This window comes from Cyprinodon tularosa, unplaced genomic scaffold, assembly GCF_016077235.1.
Source record: "Cyprinodon tularosa strain WSP-4 unplaced genomic scaffold, ASM1607723v1 ctg38, whole genome shotgun sequence".
Taxonomy (NCBI): Eukaryota; Metazoa; Chordata; class Actinopteri; order Cyprinodontiformes; family Cyprinodontidae; genus Cyprinodon; species Cyprinodon tularosa.
Genome location: NW_024039096.1, coordinates 992328 through 1019630, shown reverse-complemented (window position 1 = coordinate 1019630; position 27303 = coordinate 992328). Strand labels below are relative to the sequence as shown.

Below are 27303 nucleotides of genomic sequence, written 5' to 3'. Positions count from 1 at the left end.
TTGGATCGCCTCAGCCCGGACTTCAAGCAACGTAGCGGTTGGCTGCCTACGCACAAACTGCTTCAATTCGCGACGAAGAGCACCATCAGTTACGTGTTCAACAAACTGATCGCGCAGTAAGACCTCAGCATTATGCACGTCACTAGGGGCGCGCTGTTTAACAGATGCCATAAGGCTCATTAATGCAAGGGAGAACTCCTGAAGAGTCTCGCCTTCTTGCTGTCGACGAGAAAAGAAGGCTTCCTGCAACCCTACATAGGGGTCAAAGCAACCATACAGCTCCTGTAATATCGCGATTATTTTAGCTGGGTCTGTTCGTTCTGCATCGGGCCGAAATCTTATTTCCTCACGTGCCTCTCCCTCAAGGTGATCTAAGAGGAAAAAAGCCTGGTCGGATGCAGCCAAATGACGCGCTCTAATACACGCCTGCACCTCCTCAATCCATTCACTAATGCCAATCCCTGACTTTCCTCTGAACATAGGGCATTTCCTATCTCGGGGCACAAAAACAAGTCTCTCTGTTACAGTACCAACAGTGGCCGGAGGCCGCCGCATCAAGGGCAGGCCTGGCCGCCACCTGTTCCTGTCGCAGCCTCTCATTATCCGCCTTTAACTGTGCAACTAAGTTCCTTAAATCCTGCAGTTCTGTATCCATAGCTACACACCCCCACCAACAGAAAAAAAAAAAAAAAATAATAATCTACCTGGGGCAGCGGCGTATTAAGAGAAGGGAAAAAAAAAAAAAAAAAAAAACCTAGTTGGATTTTTTTTTTTTTTTTTTTTTTTTTTTTTTTAAGTCTAAGTCACAGCAATACACACAACTGTTCAACCCCAACCTGGACCAAGAGAATACAAATATTTAACAATAAGAAACACAAGAGCAAAGGGAAGAGAAGAAAAAAATAAAAGGGAGAAACACACATCTCTGCTCTTAGTAGGTCCTACCAGCAACGCCAGAATGTGGCAGCAGGGTGGTGTATACAGGAAAGAGAACCTGATACTAGCGATTTCTAATGGACCAATAACGCCACCTTGGGAATTTCACCCAAAGAATTAATTTTAAAGGTAGGATACGTAGATCCGTTCTACCATAAAGAGAGTCAGAGACGTGGTTATAATTTAGAAAAAAAACAGCAATTCTTTATTTAAACATGATTAAAATAACAGGTCTTGTTAAAATATACTACCCACACACACGGGAAGGCGAGGGGGGAGCCTAATTCAGGTGCTGAGGCTTACCTGATGGAGTGGGTCGAGGCGAAGTGAGGAGTGATCCCAGTAGATAAAGCAAAACAGAAAGGAAGGCACCCCAAATCACTCGTGGCAGCCACTACACACATGCACTCTGTAAAACAATGGACTAGAAGGGGGCGGCACTGCACACCAAAACGGGAAGTCCCCACCACCAGGACACCAGGAACCACCACGTCAGCTCTCAGCAACTGAAAAGACAAAGAGGGGCATAAATAGCTTTTCACACACACACGCGCACACACACTATAAGGGGAGAGAAAAAAAAGAATAACCCAAAAAAAACAAACATTAAGAGTCACAGGAACAATTGGAACCCAAAATGCAATTCCCCATGGACTCAGGCAACCCAGATAACTGAATAAACTCAGGATAAGAAAAATAATACCGGGAATAATAACAATCAAGAACCAGTCCAGTAACAGAGGTTGAACAATTGTCACATAAACAGCCCCTTGAATAATCCAGCCCAGCCTATGCTGCTGGAAGAGGGCAATTTCTGCTGCAGGCGGGCTCCAAGTTTAACCAGCCACGATACCGGCTGATTAAGGCGTCTCAGTCCGCACCGCCGCGGTTAAACAACAATTGGAACCGAGGTGGAGCCGCAGCTCAGGCGTCCGACTGCCGGTAGCTATCAAAAAGCTGCAGCTGAAACGTGTCAAAGCTGTGTTGTTTCTCCCAAGTTAACGCCGCTGGAATTCCCCAGATCACCAGGCCCCACATAGACCTGTCAACAAAATATTACTACTTTGTGGAGGAGCAGGAAGTGAATGTGTCAAATTGTCATACAGCATACATACCGATCAGGCCACCAGAGAAATCCCACTGAGGAAGAGGACGGAGGCAAAGCTGCCGATTGCGGCCAGGTTTGATTGACGCGCTGATCACGAGCGCTGCAACCGGGTGTTGTGAATTTGGCGCTATATAAATAAACTGAATTGAATTAAATATCAGTTTTATGCAGAATGATTACTGATGAAAGTAGGTAAGTAATGACAATGGAAAAGATTTAGCCAAAAACTCAAACCTCAAAGTATTTTATGCACTATATCTTTTATCTAGAAAGCAGGGATGTTTGAATATTATCGTCTATTTGTTAGCAAAGGCTGTAGGAAAGTATAGTTTGTCTTCATTTAGAAATTATAGATGTTTTGCTCATTCATTTTCCTGTTGGAACAGTGTAGATTGACCCTGAGGTTCTGGTGCTTATCCGCTTCGGCCCCCCTCAGTGTACATTGGTTATTGCCTGGCCACCCTTATAAACATCTTCTGGCTATGCCTCTGGAAATCTATCCCATTTTTTTATCTGATGTGTTTGCGTTAGAATGTTTGGGTCTATGGTCTTTTACTTTGAAAGAGTGGCTGAAAACCACTGCGTAAACTCACGCGCTTCACCACCACCGTTGGGAGAAAACTGAAGGGCTCGCGCTTTCACGTGCCAAGGTAAAAGAGAATCTGTTGAACACCGGGTGGTCATAATCTGAAACCAGGTGAGAGAAGAGGGGGAAAAAAGATATTAAAGAAAAAATAAAGGCGAGCCATGAAAAAACACCTGAGCCCCACGAAGCAGCAGCATCATCACCATCAGCCGCCGCCCCCACCGACAGACATCCCGGCTGCAGGCGGTGAGGTTACCGTTCAGCAGCTCAACCAGCTTCTCTCCGACGGCAGCGGCTTCTACAACCTCCCCACCCAGCACTACAACGAGGTCTTCCCCAAGATTTATATCGGGAACGCGTGAGTGCTGTTTTTTAATGCAAATGCATCACCCACGGAGGCAGTCTCGTGGATTGTTATTTTATTATTATTTAATTAAGCCGTGACAGGAGTGTCGCATGCTGGGCAACACGCGCGCCGGGGCGCGCTCCAAGTAAACAGCCTTTAGGCGGATGACTGGAAACAGTCCAATAATCAAACATTTCACATCTTTATTGATATAGATTCTTGAAAACAGAGACAACGTATGAAAGAAGAAATATCTCCATAGAATCCCTCCAATGTCACTGCCATGTCTTCAACCAGCCGCTCCCATTCTATCCAGCTGGGATGCAGACGCACAGCATCCAACAGCTCTCACTTCATCCTACAGTTTGTTCAAACACTAAAAAACTTTAAATGCATTAAATGCAATATTACATTTTCATAGTCCCGAGCAGAATCACTTAAAACTTTAAAATCTGTGGTAGAAATTGTTTAAATCCATCAAAATTAACCGTATTGTCGATTTGTTATTTAAATGTTTGTGATTATAGTTGTTGAATTAAAAGTGCACAGTTACTGTTTTTTTATTTTTTTTAGTTTTAACATAAAGGTCCTATAATCTTTTTAGGTAGAGATGTGAACGCTGCACAAATAAAGTCCAGTCTTCACATTATCTTCACATTACTGGCAAACAATAATTATCACACATTAAAACATGCCCCAACTCATTTTTTCATTTATCCTTTATTTAACCAGGTAATACCCTTTGAGATTAAAAATCTCTTTTGCAAGGGAGACCTGGCCAAGATAGGCATCAAAATTACATCACATCATTACATACGTACAAAACACACAAATAAAAGCTAAATATGCACTAACAATAAAATTTCAATTAAAACATTGACATGTGAGGGAATCTAACTCATATTATTATTTATCATTTAAAGACCTTTAATCGAACCAATAAGTGTAAATCTATTAGTAATCTATTAATGTAATTTAAACAGATTTATGTATGAAGGTGCAATATAATTGACCAAGCTGACAAACGATAAGACAAAGTAATCAATATCCTTCAATGGCAGATATAAATAAATGAGATAAAATGAAAATATTTTCAGGCTTTCAGCCCTGTTTGTGGACCTTCTATCTGCTGATATTAAAGTCGTAGGGAAGTCATATTTAAATGTCAAATCATTTTGGGTTAAACATATATATAAATGTACTATTTATCAGACTATATTGTCCCAAAATTTAGAACATTTCTGTTTAAAAAAGTACCTTTTGTAAAATCTGTGGATTTTTTCCCCCCTTATCTTATGCAGGCCAGTTAGTTATACGTCAGCCTGTTCACCTAAATTCGGCCAATCATATGTCAACGGTTATCTGTCAATCAAATTTTTTTGGTCATAGCATCTTGACTCATATGTCGCAGCTAATATACGCAACGGTTGAAATAAGAAATAAGAAAAATTTCCTTTCCCATTGAATTCCGTCCCAGTGTTCACGGGGATGGACGTCTGTGTCTTCTGCAGGCGTAGAGCTAACAGAACTGGCAGCGTTGCGAGGCAAGGGCTCAAACATGGACGGCTGTAAGCCTTCTACACCAAACCAAGCCTCTGTCGCCCTGGCATCCTCTTCCACAACATCTTCATCCCCACTTTCCTCCTCTAGATAAAAAATGGATGACGGAGGAGACTCATCGACGACCTCCGACACTAAACTCTCCTCCTCTTGCATGTTTCCGCTGTCCATAGCGTTCCTTGACAGTGTCATTTCTAAGTCACCAATTTAGTGCTACTTGGTCCCAATGGAATTTCCCATTGGGAACCTACCAACACTAAGTTGCTAACTGGTTAGCAAGATGCTTCCGAGAAAGTGGCCACAACCAAAATGCTTGCGAACCTTCTGCCACAACAATCCCATACCCCTGATAATCACTTTATTTACTCGTGTAAAGTCGGGCACCTATCGGGAGAATTCGGAAATGCAATTGTTGGAACAGCCGCTTCCCTACGACTTTTATTTCTTAAAGTGCTACTTTCACTTTGCATCATCAAAACATCAAGAGAACCTAACAATATCTGGGGATGCAACTGTTGGAACGGCCATTTCACTAAGACTTTAAGTCTGGATGCAATAAGTGTAATTCCAATGTATTTGGAACCTCAGGGTGGGCCTAGGGGGTTCATGCAAGAAAACGCTCAAACAGAAGGTCCCTGTCAGCGGACTTTAATTGATGCTCAGAGCTCCAAGCTTGACCTCTAAGGTAAACTTTGCTAACCTAAAGAGGAAATTATTTATAATTTAATTTTTGATACAGCATTTCTAGCTATCTCACTTAGAAACGGTGATGGTTAAAGCCCATATTTCAACACATCTATGTCATGAAAGCAGTTTTTCCCCCCCCAGCAAGCCTGCATTACCTGGGCAGATCAACTGCTTTGAGTGATTGGTGGGTTCAGTCTGAGCCACAGTTTAAAAATGTACATCGAATTGATTAAATGAAATAATCATTAACTAATTTAGAAATCAAGTAATTCATTACAGGAGTGTAAATTTGCTGAAGGAACAACTTACTAAGCAGTTAATTAAACCAAAACTACAGTATAAATTTTATATAAAATATGAATAACATTCTCTGTCTTTAAATATGCTGCATCCAAAACTCATCAAGCAGAATATCTTAAGCTTTAGTTGGATTGTTTCTTAAACAAATCTTCTATTAGGCACCAAAAACCCACATAAGACTAAATAGCTACATAACTTCAAACAGTCTGCAAAAACGCTTAAATATGTTCTGTTGTAATTAAGCACTTTACATGTATTTGATGTTCTTTTTTGTGCAACCTTCCATACATCTTGAGGCTACCAGAACAGAGTAGAATGAAGGGTCAGCATAACAGGATGTAGAGCACATTTCTGTATCTGCGTGCTACATTAAAATCAATATGAATATGTCTGTCTGCTGGGGCGTGCCTCCAAGCGAAGTGCTGGCAATCCTGCGCTCAGTGGAAGCTCATCACACAATACTGCAGGTCTGAGAGGCACTTTGATGTGCTTTCAGCCTCATAAATTTCCTTTGAGAATTCAGGCTTTATGTCTGATGATGAAGTTTTGTTCCCTGATTATGAAGAACTGAGTATTCAGCCTTCATGGCTATCTTCAAAGCTAACACACAAGAAGACTTTTAGGGAGTTGTTTTATTGTGTGAATGCTAAAAAAGCAAAAGTAGATCACTGCATTCAACCTACCTTTATGTATTTATCGTAAAGGAATGATATATATCTATCTTTTGTGCATATGACTGCACAGAATAATTTTTTGGCATCTACTTAATCATAATTAGTTATTTAAACATAATTGTTTATGTCCTACCCTGCTAACATGAAAAAAATGTGTTAAAGTAACTAAATATGATTAAGTTAATGCCAAAAACGGTGCATTATTTTTGCTCAGTGTGCATACTGATTATAGCTTGTCAATATTTAGCTGGTTTAGCTTTTGTCTTTGATACAGGAAACCCAGGTTCGAAACTTGTTTGTGGAAGGAAGGGCTTCCTGGTAGCTTTATTTATAAAGCATCATAAAAACAGCAGGTAAGGGGCCGAACAGACGGCATGCATGACTAAAATAAATAAAAATAAGGACATTTAAAGGAAATAAAAGTTGGAAATAAAGAGTTGATTTTTGAAAATGGAGCCTAGGTTGAAGTTCAACTGAATAAACTGATTACTCGCCTTCATCCGCCTAGGACACAGCCAATCAGCTTTGAACCCTGCCTCCACGGAAGCCAGTCAGCATCCAAAGTGCATCTTAAAACGCATCCGATTGGCAACCTGTCTGCTGCCTAGTGTGCAAGCGGTGGTTACGTTGTGTCTGACTTCGATTCAGGTGATCCCGTTTCAACCCACCTCCAGCCCCTCCTCCACCATCGTAGCTAAAGCTTAATGTCATGAGTGTCATTCCTCCCGGACTCTTACTGCGTTCCCTGTCTCATCTCAAGAGGTCTGGCAGAAGACGGCCATGTTGAGCCTGGTTCTGCCAGAGGTTTCTTCCCAACGGGGATTTTTCCTCTCCACTGTCGCTTCATGCTTGCTCATCATGGACAGGTTCCCTAACCTGTGTTATTCAAACTGGACTTCCATCTTCCAGGTCCCTTAGTGAAGCTCTAGTATCAGCTCATGCAGTCCACTGGATCTCCCCATAAAGCTCAACATACCGTCTTGCTAACCAGCAGTCTACAGACTGACCAACTTCATCTATCTCCACTCCACCACAAGTTTCAGGCCTGGGGGGAAACAGCCCTGTTCTTTACTCCTGTTCATGCATATCTATCAAAATTAAGTGCTATGTTTCCTGTCGAGGTTTGAGCACCAAATAAAGTAATTGTATCTATACATTTCTTTTAATTGTCTTTTCTCTCCATGTGAGTTTTTCAGATTGAAATGTCTATTGGAGAGAGCAGGAGAATACAGAATGTTGAGTCTAGTGGGAGGACTGGGCTTTTGGTTAGTCGGTATCGTCATGTCATTGATCTCTAGCGAGCGCTACCTGTGTTCCACCATGGAGGAAGCAGCTACAGACCTCAGACAGGATCGAGGTTAGCCCTGCCCACCGACTAAAACTAGCAGATGTTTTCTCATGAACCTATTAGAGATATTTCAAACCAGAGGCGTTTCCTGGACCTTGGAACATTGGGGGCTGAGCCCACACCCTATTAGGGGAATTTAGCTGGGAAAAATTTCTTTTTGTAGAAGCATTCTTGAGCATTTTTATATGAAGCCAAATACTGCAAAATGTACAGCCCACTGTATATAAACATCTAGCAACATAATTTTGGTTAAATATCAGATCAAAAGGTTGCAAAGAAAGAAAGAAAACAATTGTCACTCTTGGATGAAACAAAGAGCAGGGGTGAAATACATTTTTAATTCTTACTGGTACTACATAAAAAGTTAGTGGTTAGTGTTTTCTTACACCCTGCATGCATCCTAAAATATACAGACCAATATAACCTACATATAAAAGCGAAATAATTCTTGTTTTTTATTTTGAGCCTTCTGCATTTTGATTAATCCAGAAAAAAACAATAGATAATAGATACATATTATAGCTAATTTCCTTTTAGCTATTCTGATTCTGAGGCACCACCTACAGAGTTGACAACATGCAGTCATTTATAAATGTTTAAATTAAGTTGAGTCCGGATTAGCCGGCAGGTGGGTCCGGATAGGGACCGCGGTCGGCCAATCCGTGACCTCTGGCTTATACCATTAATGATTAATTCTTGTAGAAAATTTAATCTTGTTTATAATGTATTTATAAAACTCTTACACTACAACAATGAAAGCATAGTGTAATGCTTTTTTCTTTATAGCACATTTTCATGCAGAGAAAGGTGATATTGATTGTTTAGAACTGTGTCTCATCCATTGTTTATATAAAGGGGGATAGTAAAAGCCTCTATGCAGTCCTATTACATCATAATAGTCGTACCCTAACATGAACTATATTTGTCTAGCTGGCCACAATACCATTTAAAACAGCGAAGATATTTTTTTTCTTGTGATGCACCATTTTATTAACTTGTATTATAATTTAAGATCCTCACTCTGATTGCACAGAAAAAAAGATCTCAGCTGGCTCCCAGGTGTGTCGCCCTTTAACTATTTCCAGGCAGAGATTCATAGTTAGGATGAAGGGTTTTTCAGGCCATGACACAGTTAGTGGGAAATAAATTTGATTTTTTTTCTTTGAGTGCAGATATGGAAATGTATTTGCACCTTTTTGGTAGTTTAGCGACATTAAAGTTTATTGAAGTTAAACAGAAAAAATCAAGTGATTTGTTTTTCCTAAATTACATAATAATAAAGAATTATGACCTATTAAACTGTCTGACACTAAACTCATCCCCTGTTTTGTGTCACCATATTATGAGCACATATTAGCAACTTTGCCTGCAGGCAAGTAGTTCCAAATGTGGCGTGTAAAGCATGGCTGTTCCAAAACAAGTGCAGTGTCATGATGTTTCAAAGTTCTGACCCAAAAATGCAGAAAACCGAACAGAGAGACCAGGTAAAAGGTTAACTGGGTTTAATTGAAGAAGTAAACAGGGGGAGAAGTGTTGCTCAGAACACTGCTCAACCGGAACTGCAAAGTGAGGGGAAAACACAGCGGTTAGTTCAGGCTCAGTGGGGAATTTGACTCGTGAAACTTGGAGAAGAGGTTTTGGTTGCCAACTCACATTTCCAGTGAAGTTGTTGGATCCTTGACTCCTGTCTGTGTGCTGTGGTTCCAGTGTCTGTCTGATTCGGTGGAGGACGGAACAGGTTTTACCCAGAATGCGGTTGATTGTTGGAGAACGGAGAAACTGACTGCCACTCAGATTTCCTGCGGGACTTGAACGGGTCGTTGTGGAGAATAATCCCTTTCTCAGTGAAAGCTCAAACGATCTCTTGGAGAAAGTGGATCCACACCTCCTGTTTGAACCTCAGCTCAGTTTGAAGCTCAGTTTATCCTTCCAGGGTGTGAAGGTCCGAGAGATCCAGTTAGCAGGACTACTTCCTGTCAAGAGGCAAAGACAAAATAAAGTTAAACTCAGGTTGACAAAAGCTCCGCTTGACTAGAGTACCTAAAACTGGCAAACACTCTGGCGTCGAAGTACTGGCAGTCAGCAGGTTAAGAATACTCCGTTTAACGAGGAAACCATCCGCAGGTGTGTGAGGAGGCGGACCAGAACCAGGCGCCTCCTGGTGGATGAAGGGAGACAAACACAGAAAACACAGACACAAAACAGGAGTCCTGACATGCAGGAACTTTTAAATCATTTTCAGAGATGGAAGGAGTGCTCTGGACTCATTCAAACAGCTTTGCTGATAAATTAGACCATAGATGGGCAGCATGACTAACTAAGATGTGGAACAGGAGTCTATAAATCCACAAATCCTGATGAATTAGTCATTTTTATGTATTTTTATGTGTAATAATTAAATTCCATGTCCTGAAGTTTACATGTCCACATTACTCCGAGCAATCTAGGCTCTGATTATAAGTTTTGTTACAGCTTTATTTTATTTGACATTTGATGTTTGTTGGTGTAAATGTAATGCACTTTGATCAACTCTGATATAGCCTGTCAGACTCCATAGTAGGGTTGGGAATTGAAAAGATTTTCACGATTCCAATTCCCTTTTCGATTCTATGAAACGATTCGATTCTTTATCGATTCTTTTTTCGATTCCAATCTGGGGAAAAAAGGAGAACAAACAGTTTGATTATCAGCATCAACTTTGTTTACTTAACAATTGCACAATCTTACAAACTCAACAAGATCAAGATGTCCACAGGAAATGTGAAACTGGAGTAACATCTGTGTTTAAATGAAAAATGAATACAAGAACAAACTTAATAACCAACAATCTCTATTAAAAAATGATGGGATAATAACCTATTTTAAATAACAAAAAATACTAATTATAAAACAGTAGTAGGGAAAATTAACAGTTCTTTTGCAGAAAGATGAGCATATCTGCTTTTTCTGGAAGGATACGGGATCTTTCAGCGCCTAAGGTGTTTCCAGCCGTGGAGAACACCCTCTCAGATGGGGTGGAGGAAGCCTGCACACAGAGGTAGTTTTCAGCCAGTCCAGATAGCGAGGGCAGCGTATCTTGCTTGTTCCACCACCACAGTGTGGCACTATCCCTGCAGGGGATGGAGGGCAAGCTTTTATAGAGCTGGATTTCCTGATCTACCCTCTGGGCTAAGGAAAGACGGGGCTTTGATTCACAAAGTGACCGCAGCTCGTTGTCTTCCTCCTCAAATAGTTCTTCCAACTTGCGTAACTTGCGTAACTTGCGTAAAAAACGTGACGTAAGTCATGCTCCCCAGAGCCGGCGCTCTAGGCTCTGGTGCTGCGGGAATCGAAAATGCGTAACTTGCGAAAAAAAACGTGACGTAAGTCGTGCTCCCCAGAGCCGGCGCATTAGGCTCTGGTGCTGCGGGAATCAAAAAAAGAATCGTTCAGCGAGCTGCCAAACGATGCCATGGAATCGGAAAATACGGAACCGGTTCTGAGCAGGAACCGGTTTTCGATTCCCATCCCTACTCCATAGTGATGGTTGCTTTAAAAGTTTTTTAAGGCATATGAGGGTACAGTGAAGAACCCCAGGACCTATCCTAGATAAAGTACAAAAATATGTATCATATCTAGGTATACTATATAAAATACGGAATAAAAGGTTTTGGTTGTTTCATTAAAAAACAAAAATACCAAGCAACTAGTTTTGCTTGCTTTGTTGTGGACTGTATGGCAGTGTCATAATTTTGCTGTGTTTTGTGTAGTTTTTTCCATTTATTTTCTATAATATTTGGTCCTTAAGGAGATAAAAACTTTGCAACTGATCGTTACATCTACTATGCAGCCAGTAAACAAGAATCACCGGTGCTGCGCTTGTGTTTACACAACTAGTCTGAGAGCCTTTCCTGTTCATAAATGGATTATGACTGTACTTTGCAGACCTGTGGTATTTTTCAGAGCAGTTGTAGTCAGCACTCTTGACACCACCTTGCACAGCTCAGCGACAAAATAAAGGTGTGGCTGTTTTCTGGCTTTCTGTGACGTTGCTCTTTAATAATGGATGTGTTGGGACTGCAGATCCCAGGGTGAGGAGGCTAGGACTCCAGCAGGAGGGAAAGCGTCGGCTTTGCACCCAGTTGAACCCTGTGTGCCTCTGCATTGGGTTGGGTAGTTGAGAAGCACTTTACTATATTTTGTGTTGAGGTTTTTTTCTCCAGCTTAATTGAAAGTGCTCCTACTGTAAGCATATGTTTAATAATTGATGAATGCAGGCTTAATAAGCTGAGATTTCTTATTAATGACAACAGAGGAGCTGTCCCATGTCTTTTATTCAGACACAGGAAGTTGGGCTGCTTAATTTCAGGATTTTATTTATTAGTTTATTTTATATATGTGGTAGGGGTGCTGCTGTGTTGCAAACATCTCATTTTTGCAGCTCGAGGTCAACCAGCCAGCTTCGGCTTACTGACCAGGTATTGACTTTAAACACGTATAACAGTAAAAGCACACCTAGCTGTCAAAGCAAGTCCCCCAGACTCATTGAGATTGATGGTTTTGAATGTGTGTCTTTTACCACTATACCGTACAACCTAATTTAGAAAGCACCTTAAAAAAGCCACGAGATAAACAGCCATATAGAGGTTAAGATAAAATATATTAAACAACAATCAGACATGAAGGAATGACATTTATGCAGGATTTACTGTTGCATAATTGCAGCAGAGCTTTTAAGAGTCAACCTAAGCAGTATAAAAAATGTTATTTAAAAATCTGCTTTGTTATACATTACAGTAGTCACACCACCCCAATCTTCATTGCATTTTATAGAGATTCTTAGTATCAAGCGGGTAATAAGTGGCCCATTGAAGGAGTCGATTGAGTTTCTTGCAAATAAAAAGTGAGAGAATTGTGGACCTAATGTGAATCTGTAGCTCTAATCCAGCTATTTTTGAAATTACTGCTGCAGATGTTTTGTTATGCCTTATGCATCTTTTGGCTTTGCTTGTCTAGAGAAAAAAATGTTTCAACAATTTCTTTTTGCAGAATATCTGACTGCATGCAAAGCATTTATGGACAGTCTTTACCACTTTTGCTATAGACCTCTTAATTCATTTAACGTCTAAACCTAGTCTTTGATCAATACCCTTCCATTGCAGCTCTGTCTGTATGTTTAGTTGTGATGCCTCTGGAAGATGAAACTGTGCTAGATTAGGGAGTTTTGCAGCCTGTAACAGGTTTTTATCTGGTTTTGTCCTAAATTCATCCCAGTCTTTCCTTTATTACTCACCAACTTCTCTGCCTTTCATAAAAACAATCCTGACAACATGATACTGATATCACCACCAGGTGTGTTTTGCGAATGCCGTCAGGTCGAAGGTCGCAATAAACCCTCAATATTCCGATTTTACTTAGTTAAAAACATTGAACAGTTCCAGTGAAACAATGCAAATGTTTTTCACTGCGCAGGACTTAGTCCTCTCAAATATAAATTTTTTGGAGTAGTGCTTCAACTAACGATTATTTTGCAAATCTATTAATCTGTCGATTCTTTTACCGATTAATCAATTAATAATCGGATAGCCAAAGGTTAATTAAAGAAGACTTTGTACGAAATTAAACCAGGTGAAACTCAGATTTTTCCCACTTGAGGAGCATTTTCTTAACTGCAAAATGTTTATATATTTCTTTTAAATCTTGGCATAATTACTACCCTAAGTTGGCCGCTCTGTCAGCTAAAGGCACGTTTAACAGTCTCTAAACTGCAGTTAATGAATAATCGATCACTAAATTAGTTGACGATTATTTTCAATAATTGATTAACCATGATTAATCCGATTAATTGTTTCAGCCCTCGTTGCACTTCGTTGAGGTGGAGAACATTGATTTAACATCCGAAAAATGTTCAATCACTATCCCCCTAAGTTTGGGGAAATTATGCTCAATAGATGGGCAGACCCTCGTTTTAGCCACCTTTAGTTTAAAACCTCTAAAAAAGGCGGTAAGAGTTGATGTATCTTCATCCAGTCTGACTGAGGTTCACCTATACAAAGGTAAAGAACCTCATTTTCTAGATGAGTAGAGCTGATAGACATACCCCAACAGACTTGCAGCTTCTGCAAAAAATTTTTCTATTAACTGTAGACTTGAGGTAGAATGCAATAGTATGGCAAAATTTTCAGATAGTATTGTATTAAATTCACACTCCTGTTTTATCATGTGTTTTATCACCTAACATCTGATTAAAGCACAAAATGCTTTAAATACCCTTTTCTCTGCATAACCATATATGCAAAGAGATATACTGTTTGGATATAAATTGTGCACAATTAGTGACACTAAATGCTCCATAAAACCTTGACAGAACATAGTGTTTTATACACACACAGACCTTTAATTCACAATCAATGGACAGTGCTTTCAGGCAGGTTGGGTAGTAAAGTGTTTTCAGGCGTTGGGCCAGACAGCAACTATCCTGCACGGCTTTGTTGTGCCTTGTTAGCTGTATAGATCTGATATGCAGTTGCTGTTTGTAAAAGCAGCATTTATTAGCACTTGAGCTGGAGCAGGAAAAGATGTATTGTGTCCTGGAATTAAAGGACATGAGGTGGAATTGGCTGCATGAGTTGAAGGGATTTAAGTATCTTTGTTTTCATATTATTGTTGAAATAAATAAGCTGTTGCTGTAACTCTGTGGCTTGGCTTTAGGCTATTCTGATTACCACTGTAATCGTCTCCTTCCACTTAATATGTGACTACAATGTCTTCTGGCATTTATCACAAAAAAAAAATATAAGTGTAAAATTTATTGACCTTCTGCAAACTTCAGATTATGTTTGCACGTCTGTGCAAGTTAACAGTTATGGAGCTTGTCATCCCCCCAAAAAACTGATGCAGTTATCAAAACCCTCCAATGACATCACATTATTCTAAATTAGAATTATATATTCCCTGAATAGGATATTCCTTTCAAACAGATGCAACACTGCACAGCCAGGTATCGGGGCCAAAAAATAGCATCGGCATAATGCTAGTTTAAATTCAATTTCAATTCAGTTTATTTCTATAGCGCCAATTCATAACACATTTCATCTCAGGTCACTTTACACAGACAGTTCAACCAGATCATGCAGTCAGATTTGTTCAATGTTTTCTATCTAAGGAAAACCAGCTGATTGCATCGACTCATTGACTCAATAGCAATCCCTCACACCAAGCATGCTTGTAGCGACAGTGGAGAGAAAAACTCCCTTTTAACAGGAGGAAACCACCAGCAGAAACAGGCTCAGTGTGAACGGCCATCTGCTGAGGCCGACTGGGGTTCAAGGAGACTGAGGCAGACATAGAAAAAGAAGCAGAGATAAAAAATGCAACTGTCAACTAGGTCCACAGGCGGCCTTGTCCAGAAAACACACAGCAAGCCAGACGAATTCCAAGCCAGCCCCCACGTCAAAGGATGAACGAGAGCACATCCAATTAGTCACAGTCAGAGAAACAGGACTAGATTGAAGAACCAACATCTATAACAGGGCTTAATGGCTGCAGCACAGCTAATATTTCTCTCCAGGATGGAGTCACAGCCACACAGGAACAGATCAGATTGAGCTACTATGAGAAAAAGCAGAGAGAGCAGAAAAGTTAGACATGGAACTAACAAATTCTGCAGATTGGGAGAGTAGAGATGGAATGAAGCAGAATAATGAAAAGGGGTTTCTATTTCCTCTAGCAGTCTAAGCCTATAGCAGCATAACTATAGCGTTAGCTTAGGGCAACATGGGCCACTCTATTAGCTTTATCAAAAAGGAAAGTTTTAAGCCTATTCTTAAAAGTGGACAGGGTGTCTGCCTCACGCACTAAAACTGGTAGTTGGTTCTAACGGAGAGGAGCCTGATAAATAAAAGATCTGCATCCCATTCTACATTTAGAAATTCTAGGAACCGCTAATAAACCTGCAGAGTGAGAGCAAAGTGCTCTGTTTGGAATATAAGGAACAATCATATCTCTGATGTAAGATGGAGCTTGGCCATTTAAGGCTTTATATTTGAGAAGGAAGATTTTAGATTATTTTCTGGATTTAACAGGAAGCAGATGAAGAGAATCTATGATTTAAGTTTTTCATTTTCATAAGAACTCAGGCTGCAGCATTTTGGATCAGCTGAAGGCTTTTAACCACAGACTTCGTGATAGTAAAGAATTACAGTACAATAGCTTGTACAATAAGAGTTCTAATGACAAGAACAAAGATGAAGATGAGAGAATCCGAAAAATGTTTAGAGTGTTGGCTCTCAAATTAAACGAGTAAAGCTGCCGCAGTCTTGCAGGATGGCTTAATACGCAGCTACAGCTATGCTCACTCCTGTTGTTGTTGGGTAGCTTTGCTCTGTGTCATATAATTGGGAATTTTACTGAATTTCAATTTTAATCTTCCTCAACCAAATTATAAGGAACCATGAAAAAACATACATTTGGAAAATTAGGTTATTTTGGTTTGTCTTGCAATGCATCCATACAATGTAAAATGTTTGGTAGTGTAAGACTAAGATTTTTTTTGTAAAACCAAGCTATTTTATTTATTTTTGAACTGACATGGAAAAGAAAAGGGTGCAGAGTAAATACGAAGAAAATAATAAACTTAAGAATATCACTTCAAAACATGTACACTGAGTTCTTATACAGGAATACCACTGAGCTCTTTTACATGAGGATGTGATTCAGTCAATAACGAAACAGATGGAGCTTAACACCCTTGTATCTTTGTATTAGTTTAATTTTCTTACCTGGAAAACATGCAATCTGTTTAATAGTATTCATAATCTATTGTCGGACCTAAAGTACTTTGAAGAGCCAAACGTATATGGGATTTTTAAGGCTGAAATCGATATTGGGGGCTTTAATAAAACAATATACGATATTTTGGCTGATATCTGATATATATATCTGCCAGAATATATTTAAAAAAAAAACATGGACATAAACGGGATTTGCGCTATCCAACAAAAGTCCAACTCAAATTGTCATAATAACCAAAAATATTATTTAAGATGGAATTGAAAAGTAGTATTAAAATAGAATTAAAAGGAGTAGAACCAGCAACCAGCAACAACCCGAAGTTTCTTTAACCTGTTTGCAGCAAAAATAAAGTTTTTATATCAGCCACATTGTGGCGGATGTCAATTAATGAGCCAGACGCTAAATGGCCCGCCGATTAATAATTCTAGCTAATACATTGTGTAGATGTGAACAGTAGTATGTTTCACTTAGGAGTTTAAGACCTACAGTCTGTAAAAAAACCTGCTGCATAACTGACCTTCACTTTCTTTCAGCTTCAGCAATCTTTCATCCCTTCCCACTTAGGTTTGTGGCCCACAACCCAATGCGACTGCAGAAACTCGGGGTGACGCACGTCCTAAACGTAGCAGAGGGTACCTCCTTCATGCATGTCAACACCAGTCCGGAGTTCTACGCCGGGACTGGGATTACATACCATGGCATTCCAGCCAACGACACAGAGGACTTCAACCTTAGTGCCTTCTTTGAGGAGGGGGGGGATTTTATAGACAAAGGACTGGCGCACCATAATGGCAAAGGTGAGAATGTTCCCGTTCCTGTTCTTTTTATAAAGTTCTTTTCTTTTAACTTGCAGCCTATAAACTGCTTTGTGTGTATTAAAAGAGTTGCAAAAAGTTTTTAATATAATTTTCTTATAAAATGAAGGCACAGTCATATTGAAAGAAATCATTGCATTACATCCACTCGAATTAATGGTCTTGCAGTCTATTAAGGTTAGTATCATTGTTTTTAATATAGTTATTTTGAAACATGCATACATCATCCTTTCATTTTGACAGATCTTGGCTTCAAAACTGTTTTCATTGATTTATTTTCATAAGCTGCCTTTTCTAGTCGTCTTTCCCAAAGAGTCCTGGTATAGGAGATGACTAGACTGACACTGAAGCAAACCGAGCTCTTAGTGCTGCTTGTTAAATAGAGGCGACACCATTTCATAATTAAATCATCCTTAATGATTCAGTGTGGGTTATGCGTCTCAAAAGTCAGGACAGAGGATAATCAGAAAGCTAAATCTGAAACTCCCTTGAGCCTCGCTCCATATTCTCTTATCGGCTCATGTCCCTCTTTGTCAACATTGGCTAAATGTTTTATACGTTACACAACTGGTTCTTACATTGGTTTGTTTAAACTCTGGTCCTTTAAACTCCCTAGAAGTGAGCAAATAAAGCAGAAACCACAACGTAGCCCAGTCTTGAATCTGATCTTGCTGCCAGGTCAGGTGTGCTGTACAACAAGAAAGAGAGCAAAACGGAGGAAACCTCCAGACGCAGGAGAATGCAGGCCTTCTTTACCTCAAAATCTTCTCCTGCTCTTTCAAAATTTAAAGAAAATGTATCCACTACCAAGCGGTGTGCTGAACCATCCATTTTGTGTCCTGATTTTATAACCAGCTGTTACCAAGGGGGGTAACTTTAAATACAAGGCAATATGGCAAAAACATGAAGTGTAGAGGTCAATAGGTAAAGTGGAAAAGAGAAAAGATTGAGGAAGATGCTGTTGCAGCAGTAAGATGACGTGCTCTGCGCATTAGCTGTGACATTTTATAGCTCACAGCACCAAAAAGGTCATGGTCAAGATTTTTAATGAGGATCTGCTCTCATGCTTTCTTAGTAATGGGGTGGAGTGGTGGGGGGTTTGGAGTCGGGCAACGGTTTTATTGGTTTTGATGGCAAGCTGCAGTTGATCTAATAATTATGCAAAATAGTTCAAAACAAATTAAGTCTGTAACTATGTCAATAAACAAGGAGGAATCTTGGTGAAAAGGTAGAACACTTCCTTCTGGGGTTTTCTATTCATGAGAGTTTATAAGAAGAATTTTAGAATGTGGTCGAAAATATTCTTATGTCATCTTATTCACCATACGAGGATTTAGTAACTTTTTACTATAAGTGGCTTCTTTCCCACCTTTCCCAGTGCGGTTTGCATAGGGATACTATGTAATTCCACTGCCCTGGCAATAGACACCTTGTTCGTTCTAAATGCACCTTTAAGCCCAGTGTACACTGTGCAATTTTTTTCAATCGTTGCATGCGTCTGCTGCTCACACTGTACGACTGAACGCAGGGTTGAGATTGAGCTGCTCTGTAGCTCTCTATTCTGAAGCCAAACAAATGGGGGATATTAAGCTCACTATAGTGAACCGCGCTGCCTTGGTAATTTGTGCAATGCTGTGCAATGCTCTGAGTGATTTGTCCACGACGGTTGGGAGAAAATCAAACATGTTTGATATTCTCCCAACCTCATGATTCCTGATCGAGAGGTGGTTGTGAGAGGCTGATCATCGCTCGTAACCCCCTATACACTACACGATTCACGGCGCACAATCAGGCTGAAAGTCGGCCCAATCGAAAGATTCTCGCACGATTGGAAAATCTCCCCGAAAATCGCACAGTGTACGCAGGGCTTTAGAGACATGAGAGAAACCAGAGAAACCCTAAATAAGCAATGGAAAGATGGTGAGAAAGAAAATAAATACTTGTTTTATCAAATAATTTCTTTTCATAAACATAATTATTTAACCTCCAAAGGTTTAAACACATTTTATAGTAAAACAATGAAGAGAAAACTACCTTGTAAAGGATATTAAACTGTACCTAGATATATTTCCAGTATGCATTAATGTGTCAAATCGAACTTATGACTCACATTTATGTTTCTTAACTTTTTCTGTTCTTTTTTTTCCTTTTCTGTTACTATCTTCCATCTGTTTTTGAAGTAATGATTTGTGTGTGAAAAATCTGAATGTTTTTTCTGGCTAAACAGAGCAGTTACCAAAAATTTAATGATGCACAACCATATGACATGATGGCACAATTGTGTCATTGTTGCCCCACACAGTGCAACAATTATTGACCTAGCTTACAGGGATCTGAAAAGGATGATGGGTACTGACTGGCTTATAATGGCTGGGGAGATGATCAGTCACATGAGAACAAGGTGAGTACAACTAGAAGGACCACACTGGAAAAACGATCTATAAATAAGTAAAAATTTCTTAAATTAAGTTTATTTACCCTTAATTTGAGAAGGTTAATGAGATAGTTTGCCAATGGAAGGAGTATTTTTACTCTTAAAATAAGATAATTAGATAATATACACTTGAAATAAGACAATGCAATTGTTTTTTCTTATTTTAAGTGTAATTTGTCTTGATCCAATGGCAAAATGTCTCTTTTACCTCCTCAATCCAAGAAAAATTCACTTATTTTAAGAAAAAATTACTTAGCTAGATTTCAATTTTTTCCAGTGCTGCAGCTCGGTTGGGGCCTGCGCAGATGAGGGAAATTAAAAATGAATGCTGAGATGGGTTCAAAAGGATTTGAACCCTTTAAAAGAGGTATATTGAATAATAATCAAGAAAGAAAATCCACCAGAATAAGAATGTAAGCCAATATAAGAAGAACAGAACCCAGTAAACACAATGGACTAAAGCCAGCAGATGGTATGACTCCACAAATCATTACTGACTGTGGAAACTTTACACTAGACTTTAGGAAAGTTGGATTTTGTCCCTAAGGAAATATGAGCGGAGTGTTGTATGCAGTGAGGAATGCTCTGATCTTTATATTGGAGAAACCAAACAACCTTTCCACAGATGCATGGCCCTGCACAAAAGAGCTACCTCCCCTGGACAAGACAATGCTCTGAATGTTCACATTTTGGACAAAGAAAATAGGTGGTTTGAAAGGGGTGTGAAGGAAGCTACCTATGTTAAGAAAAAAAAAAAAAACTTAAACAGAGGGGGTGGACTCAGGTTCTACCTGTCAAAGACCTACAATGCAGCAATTGAGTTAATCCCTTCTCGTTATCATCGCAGCCCAAGCCCGAGAGTGGAGGACCTTGTCTATTCAGCCAGGCAAAAAATCCCCTTTAACGACCGACCTTTCAGACACTTGGGTCATTGCAGACCAACAAAAGAAGCCAAACGACCCCCATTCCAATTTGTTGGACCCCTTCGTCTGTCCCAATTTGCATGTTTTCAAAACAACAACAAAGCTTCGTTGGGCTACTGTATAAAACCTAGAACCTGACATTTTGAATTGTAAAAGCTTCCTGGATGGGAAGTGAAACGTCTTCAAACTTGGAAACAAAGTCCAGTGGATTGTTTTTCTTTTTTTTTTTTAGAAAGATTTTGTCCCCCATTACCCTTCGAACTCTGGGATTGTTATTTACTATTTAAATAAATGAAAAAGAATGATTGCATCAGAAAATTTCACCAAGAAAATAGCTTCATAAATGAAGAACATTATAGACAACCCTAAACATCCTCCTTAAAGGAAGACAAATTGAACAGTAAGAGTGTCTTCACTTTTAGGCCCGTCAAAACATGCTGCAAGACAGACTGCTACAGGAGATCAATCCTTCCTATAGCTATTACATCTAAAACAACTTTTTAGATAATTAAAATTTTTCTTAATTAAGGTGTCCCCTTTTAGTGTTACTTTTGTATTATACTCCTACTCATGTTCTTATAATAGCCCCCTGTGATGAGCCAGGCTTTTTAACTATGACAAAACGTGACAACTGCCATTATCATGAAGGCCATAATCTAACATTTCTATTTTATGAAGTAGTTATTTTATTAATGTTTTCATGAGCTGTCATTTTTTTTGGGTCAACCCTCCTATTAGAAATAAAAGCTTGAACTGTATCAACCTGTTCAATATATTATTAGACTCAAGGTTTATACAGAGTTACTGAAATAAAAGATACTCCAATATTTTCTGATGCTCTTTGATTGTTGGCTGTAGCTGATAAATGTCAAATAAAAGGTGAACTGGATGGAAAAAGCACTAAGATGCAAGACAAAGCTGACGTGGACATGGCGAGATAATAACTGAAGGTATAAGCCAAAGATCTGGCGTCTTTAACAGGATGATTCGGATTCAGCATTGATCCATGGTTGGCGGGGGGATTAGGAACAGAAGAGGTCATGTCATTGGCAGAGGTTTGTTCTCAGCCAATATGGCGGAGGAGAGGGAAGAATATCAGAAGTTAAAAATAGAATAAAGTAGAAGAAGGACACAGAGGGGGTTGGGTGTTCAAAGGAAGTGCAGAATCTGCAGATCTGACCTAAGACCAGTATATCAGCTGCTCTGTTACTGTAAATCACTCCTGGGATTTTCAGCCCAACATGCCACCAGATTTAGCCTTTGCATATAACTGGTGGGTCAGTATAGGCTACAATATGTTCTGTACAGATACAGACAATGTTCATCTATCCAGGTGTGACTTTGTTCCTTTGTGACTGATTTCTGCAGCAGAGGTTCTGTGTTGTATTTGCATCTCCTGGCAGAAAAACTGCTGTCCTCAGCAGCTTTAGTCACAGCATCTGCCCCCAGTTTTCTTTGTTTTCTTTATTAATTCATCTTCTTGTTTTGGCCTCATGTTTCTTAAGCCTAAAGCTACTTTTATTCTTCGACACCAGCGGTTTTATAGTTTGATAACTCTGCTTAAATAAATGTGAAGTCCTTCTGTCTCATAGAATCTGATCATGTGGATCATAATTGTTTGTTTTTTTAAGTATTCAAATGAAAGAATATTCTTTAGTGTCATGTATTTTTAGAGATGTACTAGTAAATGGGTGGTCATATGTAGGTTAGATACTGGACAATCTGAACTCTGTCTTATTTTTTTAAATATTTTCCAAACTAAATACCTCTACCATTTAAAAAATGTATAATTTAAGTACAAATATTTGTTCTATCTGTGCAACAAGACTAAAATTGCATCAGTGAAAAGCTGTATTCACAAAAATTGCAAATTCATCATTGGCACTGGCAGATATATCTTTTGATTTAACCGACATGTTCTGTTTGCCTTGAAGTTCCATTCATGTTTGCTTGGTCTAGCCAGAGTCCCTCCGTGTAGAGAAACAAAAATTAGATTGATGGCCTGGCTACTTTCCTATTGCAAATACTTGAAGTCATCACCAAAAAGATGTCCAATAGAAGTTGTCAGAGGGATTTGAATATTGTATAATTAATAAAACTGTTGTGGAACATGGTATGCATGCTTTTTGGCTTAGTTTTGTGGGTGATAGATGAACTGATGATTGAGATTGTTGGTTTTGACTGACTCTTCCTTTAAATCAGGGCTTTAGAAAGTCACAGATCCACTGTGTGCCACATGTTCCAGTACCTATTTTAATGCTGGTGAAGATTCTAAGTAATCCAGATCATAGTCAGAGCTTCATATCTTTAATCTATATTTTCGCTTTTGGTCCACTCTATAGAGCCTCAAACTCAACGCTATTTCTGACATTTTCAATTGAAAAAGCTTCCTGGATGGGAAGCGAAACATCTTCAAACTTGAAAACAAAGTCCATTGGATCGTTTTGTAACTTTTTTGGAATACTTTTTGTTTTTGTTTGCCTTACATATTTCTTTCTCTGAAAATGAAGGAAAAAAATATGGTTTCGTTATCGACCCAGACTAAAGCCCTTTTTTCTTTTCTAATATGCAATGTAGAAATTTATTTTGAAACCTAAAAAGTGTCAAAAAAAGATGATGGATATTTTTTAAACAATTAATATAACCCATGCTAATTGTCAATCAGAGCACTTCAAGTTTAACATTCGGATAAAATCAGAGATGGCAAAAGTACTCACTTTCCGTACTTGAGTAAAAGTATGGATACTTGTGTTAAAAAATACTCTGGTAAAAGTGGAAGTACTGATTAAACTTCTTTACTCAAGTAAAAGTAACAAAGTACAGGCTTGTAAATTTACTTAAAGTATAAAAGTAAAAGTAGAAACCACTTTTTTCATGCCGTTGCCTACATTTTAAATGGATGTCTGCCAATAGGACTAGATCTCCGTTGTGTTCATTTTCAATCATCTCGTCGTCCATGCTACTATGCTAACGCTGGGGCCACCAAGCTGCAATGATTTGCCGCGAATGAATACCGCCGAATCTGTCGATTCATCTTGTAGTGGTGCGTCAAATGCAACGTAGATTCCCATCCAATTAGATTGAATTTGGTATTGATGACGTGAAAAATAATAACGGTAACTCCATTGAAATGATTCAAAACTAAAGTAACGAGCCAATTTTTTTAAATGTAAGGAGTAGAAAGTACAGATATTTGTGTAAAATGTAAGGAGTAGAAGTAAAAAGTCGCCATAAAAATAAGTAGTAAAGTAAAGTAAAAATATCAGAAAAATCTACTTGAGTACAGTAACGAAGTATTTGTATTTCGTTACTTCCCATCTCTGGATAAAACATTGTTTTATAAATACATTGAATTCTACCTTAATGTCTTTTAAAAATTGCATTTTTTTGCTCCTGGTTTGCATGAATGCCTCTTACGGTTTTGATGTCGGTCCTCCAGGGAAGGTGTATGTCCACTGCAGAGAAGGCTACAGCCGCTCTCCGACCATGGTCGTTGCTTACCTCATGATACGACATAAAATGGATGCTCGGCAGGCTCTGGCCACCGTGAGGCAGAAGAGAGAGATCGGCCCCAACGACGGCTTCCTACGCCAGCTGTGCCAACTCAACGAGAAGCTGGCAAAGGAGGGCAAGCTGAACGGAGAGGTGGGGAAAACAAAGACCAAATGAAAACAGGAGAGATGTCTAAAGGACCCGTCTCTTCTCGTCAGGCCGATCGCACCCCGACGGAACCAGCACCCATCTAACATATCAGGGGTACAAACATGCATTTATCTGTGTAAATACCTGTCCTTCATGTATGCACAAACAGTTAAATTTTCCCACCTTCTTCTCTATTACTCCAAACTTCACCTCTGGGCAGAATTTCTCTAAATTTGAAAGATGACAAGCGTACCTTCATAACGCATTCTTTTGATTTCAATACGATTTTAATAAGAGAAAAACCTCCCCTGATTTTTAAGCTATTCTTACAAATTTGTATCAAACTGAAGATTATAGCACAATCATTCCATAGTTTTCCACTGCCGGAATGTCAGTGATTCTCTGCGAACTGGAGTAAATTGCAGAAAGGAGAAGAAATATCCTAAATATCAAAAATGTTTGAACATGGAGAAAAAGTAGATGAAGGAAAATCCCAAACATTCCATAGACTTTAAAGACACCCAGATTTAATCCATAATATACTTAAGTCTTTATCTTCTATACACAAGGAACTAAGTAAATACACCTTCTCGCTCTCGAATGCACCTACACCCTGGCTGTTCCGTTTCACTTTTGGCTTCTGGTTTGACAACTTTGGCAGTAAAAGAGTCAAAATACCAAAAACCATTGAAGGTTGTGATAAGTAGAAATAATGAGCTGTGTGGCTCGCTCATGTTACGGCTATATTTTATGTGAAGAATGTTCCTTTTAGTTGGATTGTGAGTCTAGTTAGTTCCATGTTAAAACAATAAAATGGAAATATCTATTTCCATTATATTTATAAATACACTTCTTTGTGACAAAATCCACATCCTCCAGCTGGAGACAAGAATTCTAGTTATAGAAACGTTCATCCACTTCGTATGATATATGAATAGGGAATAAAGAAGGAACAGCATTTAATCATAACTCTGCAGCACTAGATCATGTTACTCGTTTATATTTTTAGGCTTTTTTTTTTTTATTAAATACCTATAATAAATTCAAAGTCACAGTCAAATTTTTTTCACTTGGGGAGTATTTTCTCCACCACCAATCAGTTTAGTGCTGCAACAAGAAAATCCCATTTAAATAAAAGGCATAATTTACAGAAAGAGAAAATATACTTTTTATCATTAAGGCATTTTCCTTCAGGTTCTTATTTTTCGTTCAATCAAGTTAGAGTTTTCACTCCCTGGAGGAACTCGGACAATGATGAAAGAGGCCTCTGTTGAGCTTTATACCTTAAAAAAATGGAAAGATCCATCTTAGATTGATTTTATTCTACTTCAGACATGTGCATATAGACATGCAAATCCTTTTGCTCAACAGCCAATGTGGGTAGCGGTTTTCCAAAGCTACTAGCCACTCAGCATTTTCAGTAGCCACATTTTTTGTTGTTTGGAATAATTTGCTTATTATGATTAAAGCTGCTACTTATTGCCTTAAAACCTAAATACATTGTCATTATCAGACGCCCAGACCTTTCAGGTCCTTTGGCTTAAGTCTGCATGTCCAGAACCAAAGATGAAGAAGCAGCTTCTAGTTCTTATTATCCACTAATTTGTAACAAACTCCCAGAAAACTTTAAAAGTACCAAAACTCACGGTTTATTAAAACACATTTTTATAGAGCACCCTCTGACTGAGCTATCTAAACATTATTAGTTTATATAACTTCTCTTTAATTTTTATCAATCATTTTAGCTTTTTTGTATAACCATCTTAAGTAACATTCTTTTTAACCATTAGTGTTGCCTTTATGCCTCTGCAATGCACATTGTTTTTTTATTATCCTCTCTTGTGCAGCACTTTTAATTGACTTGCCACTGAAAGGTGTCAAATAAATATATAAATATGAAGTTTACAAAGTAATAAAATGGGTTGTTTCTTTAAATATTAAAAGAGCTCCAGGGAAGTAGAAGATTAATTCAAAAGATAAAAACTAAAATAGAAAAAAAGTGATGAACACAGTTATAAAACATTTTTACAGCAGTAAAAAAATGTACGGCATGAGATTGAGAATATAGGAAACATATAAAAACAGTCAGTGCAGCACATGTCATTCGTTCCTTGGTCAAATACCAACCACTGAAAATCAGTCGTATTTAGCAGATTGGTGGGTGTTAATCTTAAGGCCTGAATAGTAAGGCCTTCTGACCAGAAAAAATAACTAAACTGATAAGGAGGTTGAATTTAGCAAATAAGTTTACTTGGGTAACTTAAACCTTATTTAGGTTATTAATTTAACTAAACCGATTAAATACAGTTTAAAATCAAATGTTCTCTTTAATATGCAAATAGATCAGGATGTCATCAGCATGGCAGGAGCAGGAAATGTGATGTTTTGCTCAATGTAGACCCTCAGGGCAAGAAATAAGACAATAATTGCGGAAAAGTCAAAATGGATCCTTGAGGAATCCCAGTTTACTAGGCTTCAGCTGAGGAACATTGCTCTAATTAAAGCAGCATTTAACAGGATGTAGTTTAGCCAGCCTGACATGTGCTGCTGTTTTTTTTTCTAAGCAAGACAAGATATTTTTCTGATGGGTCTTATGAACAAAAAAGTTCTTAAGTTGTATTATCAGAAATTCAGCTCCAACAATTTTAAAGTAAAGCAGACCTCTTCATATTTGTGCACTCTGCTCCAATCCATTTAGATAACAGTGATAATGTATATCTGAAAAGAGCCGACGCCCAAGAACCCAAATATAAGCAGCACTCTTCAATAAATGACGACTTTATGAGCTTAATCCGCCACTGTCCGGTCGCTTGGACGCTTAAAAAAGCCAGTTTCAATCTAGAGGCCTTACAGTGTCAAACGTGTCAGCTGGGAAGGATGCCATTGGCCTTCAGTCGAGAGCGTTTCTGTCATCGCACCAGAGAGTAAATCCACTGCCAGCTCCCTTCACCCACAGCCCTTCAGCTAGTATCAGATGCCACTATTTCATTAACACCGTTTGTCAAAACACACCCACAGCCCTACATGTGTGCCAAACAGAAACCCATGCACACATAAACATACACTTGATGTTTGTATGCACTGAAGCATTGCAATATATGTCAATACCCTATCAGATATATGAAATATAATCATATTTGGAATGAATTACCCAGCAGTACTCATGTAACAC

The 27303-nt window shown here is 38.8% G+C and overlaps 1 protein-coding gene across 1 annotated transcript; it reads left to right on the top strand.

Annotated features, from left to right (window-relative positions):
- Positions 1 to 2641: 2641 nt before the first annotated feature.
- On the top strand, positions 2642 to 25790 carry dusp3a (dual specificity phosphatase 3a). The gene is made up of 3 exons (XM_038296906.1): positions 2642 to 2988; positions 16882 to 17114; positions 23929 to 25790. Exons 1-3 carry the CDS (start codon positions 2792 to 2794, stop codon positions 24156 to 24158), a joined length of 660 nt encoding a protein of 219 aa, XP_038152834.1. The 5' UTR covers positions 2642 to 2791; the 3' UTR covers positions 24159 to 25790.
- The last annotated feature ends 1513 nt before the right edge of the window (positions 25791 to 27303 follow it).

Bases quoted from the DNA above. Each gene is read 5' to 3' on its own strand.
- dusp3a (XM_038296906.1), top strand. From the start codon at position 2,792: ATGAAAAAACACCTGAGCCCCACGAAGCAGCAGCATCATCACCATCAG. The intron at 2,989-16,881 runs GTGAGTGCTGTT...CTTCCCACTTAG, and splicing joins AAGATTTATATCGGGAACGC to GTTTGTGGCCCACAACCCAA. The intron at 17,115-23,928 runs GTGAGAATGTTC...TCGGTCCTCCAG, and splicing joins GGCGCACCATAATGGCAAAG to GGAAGGTGTATGTCCACTGC.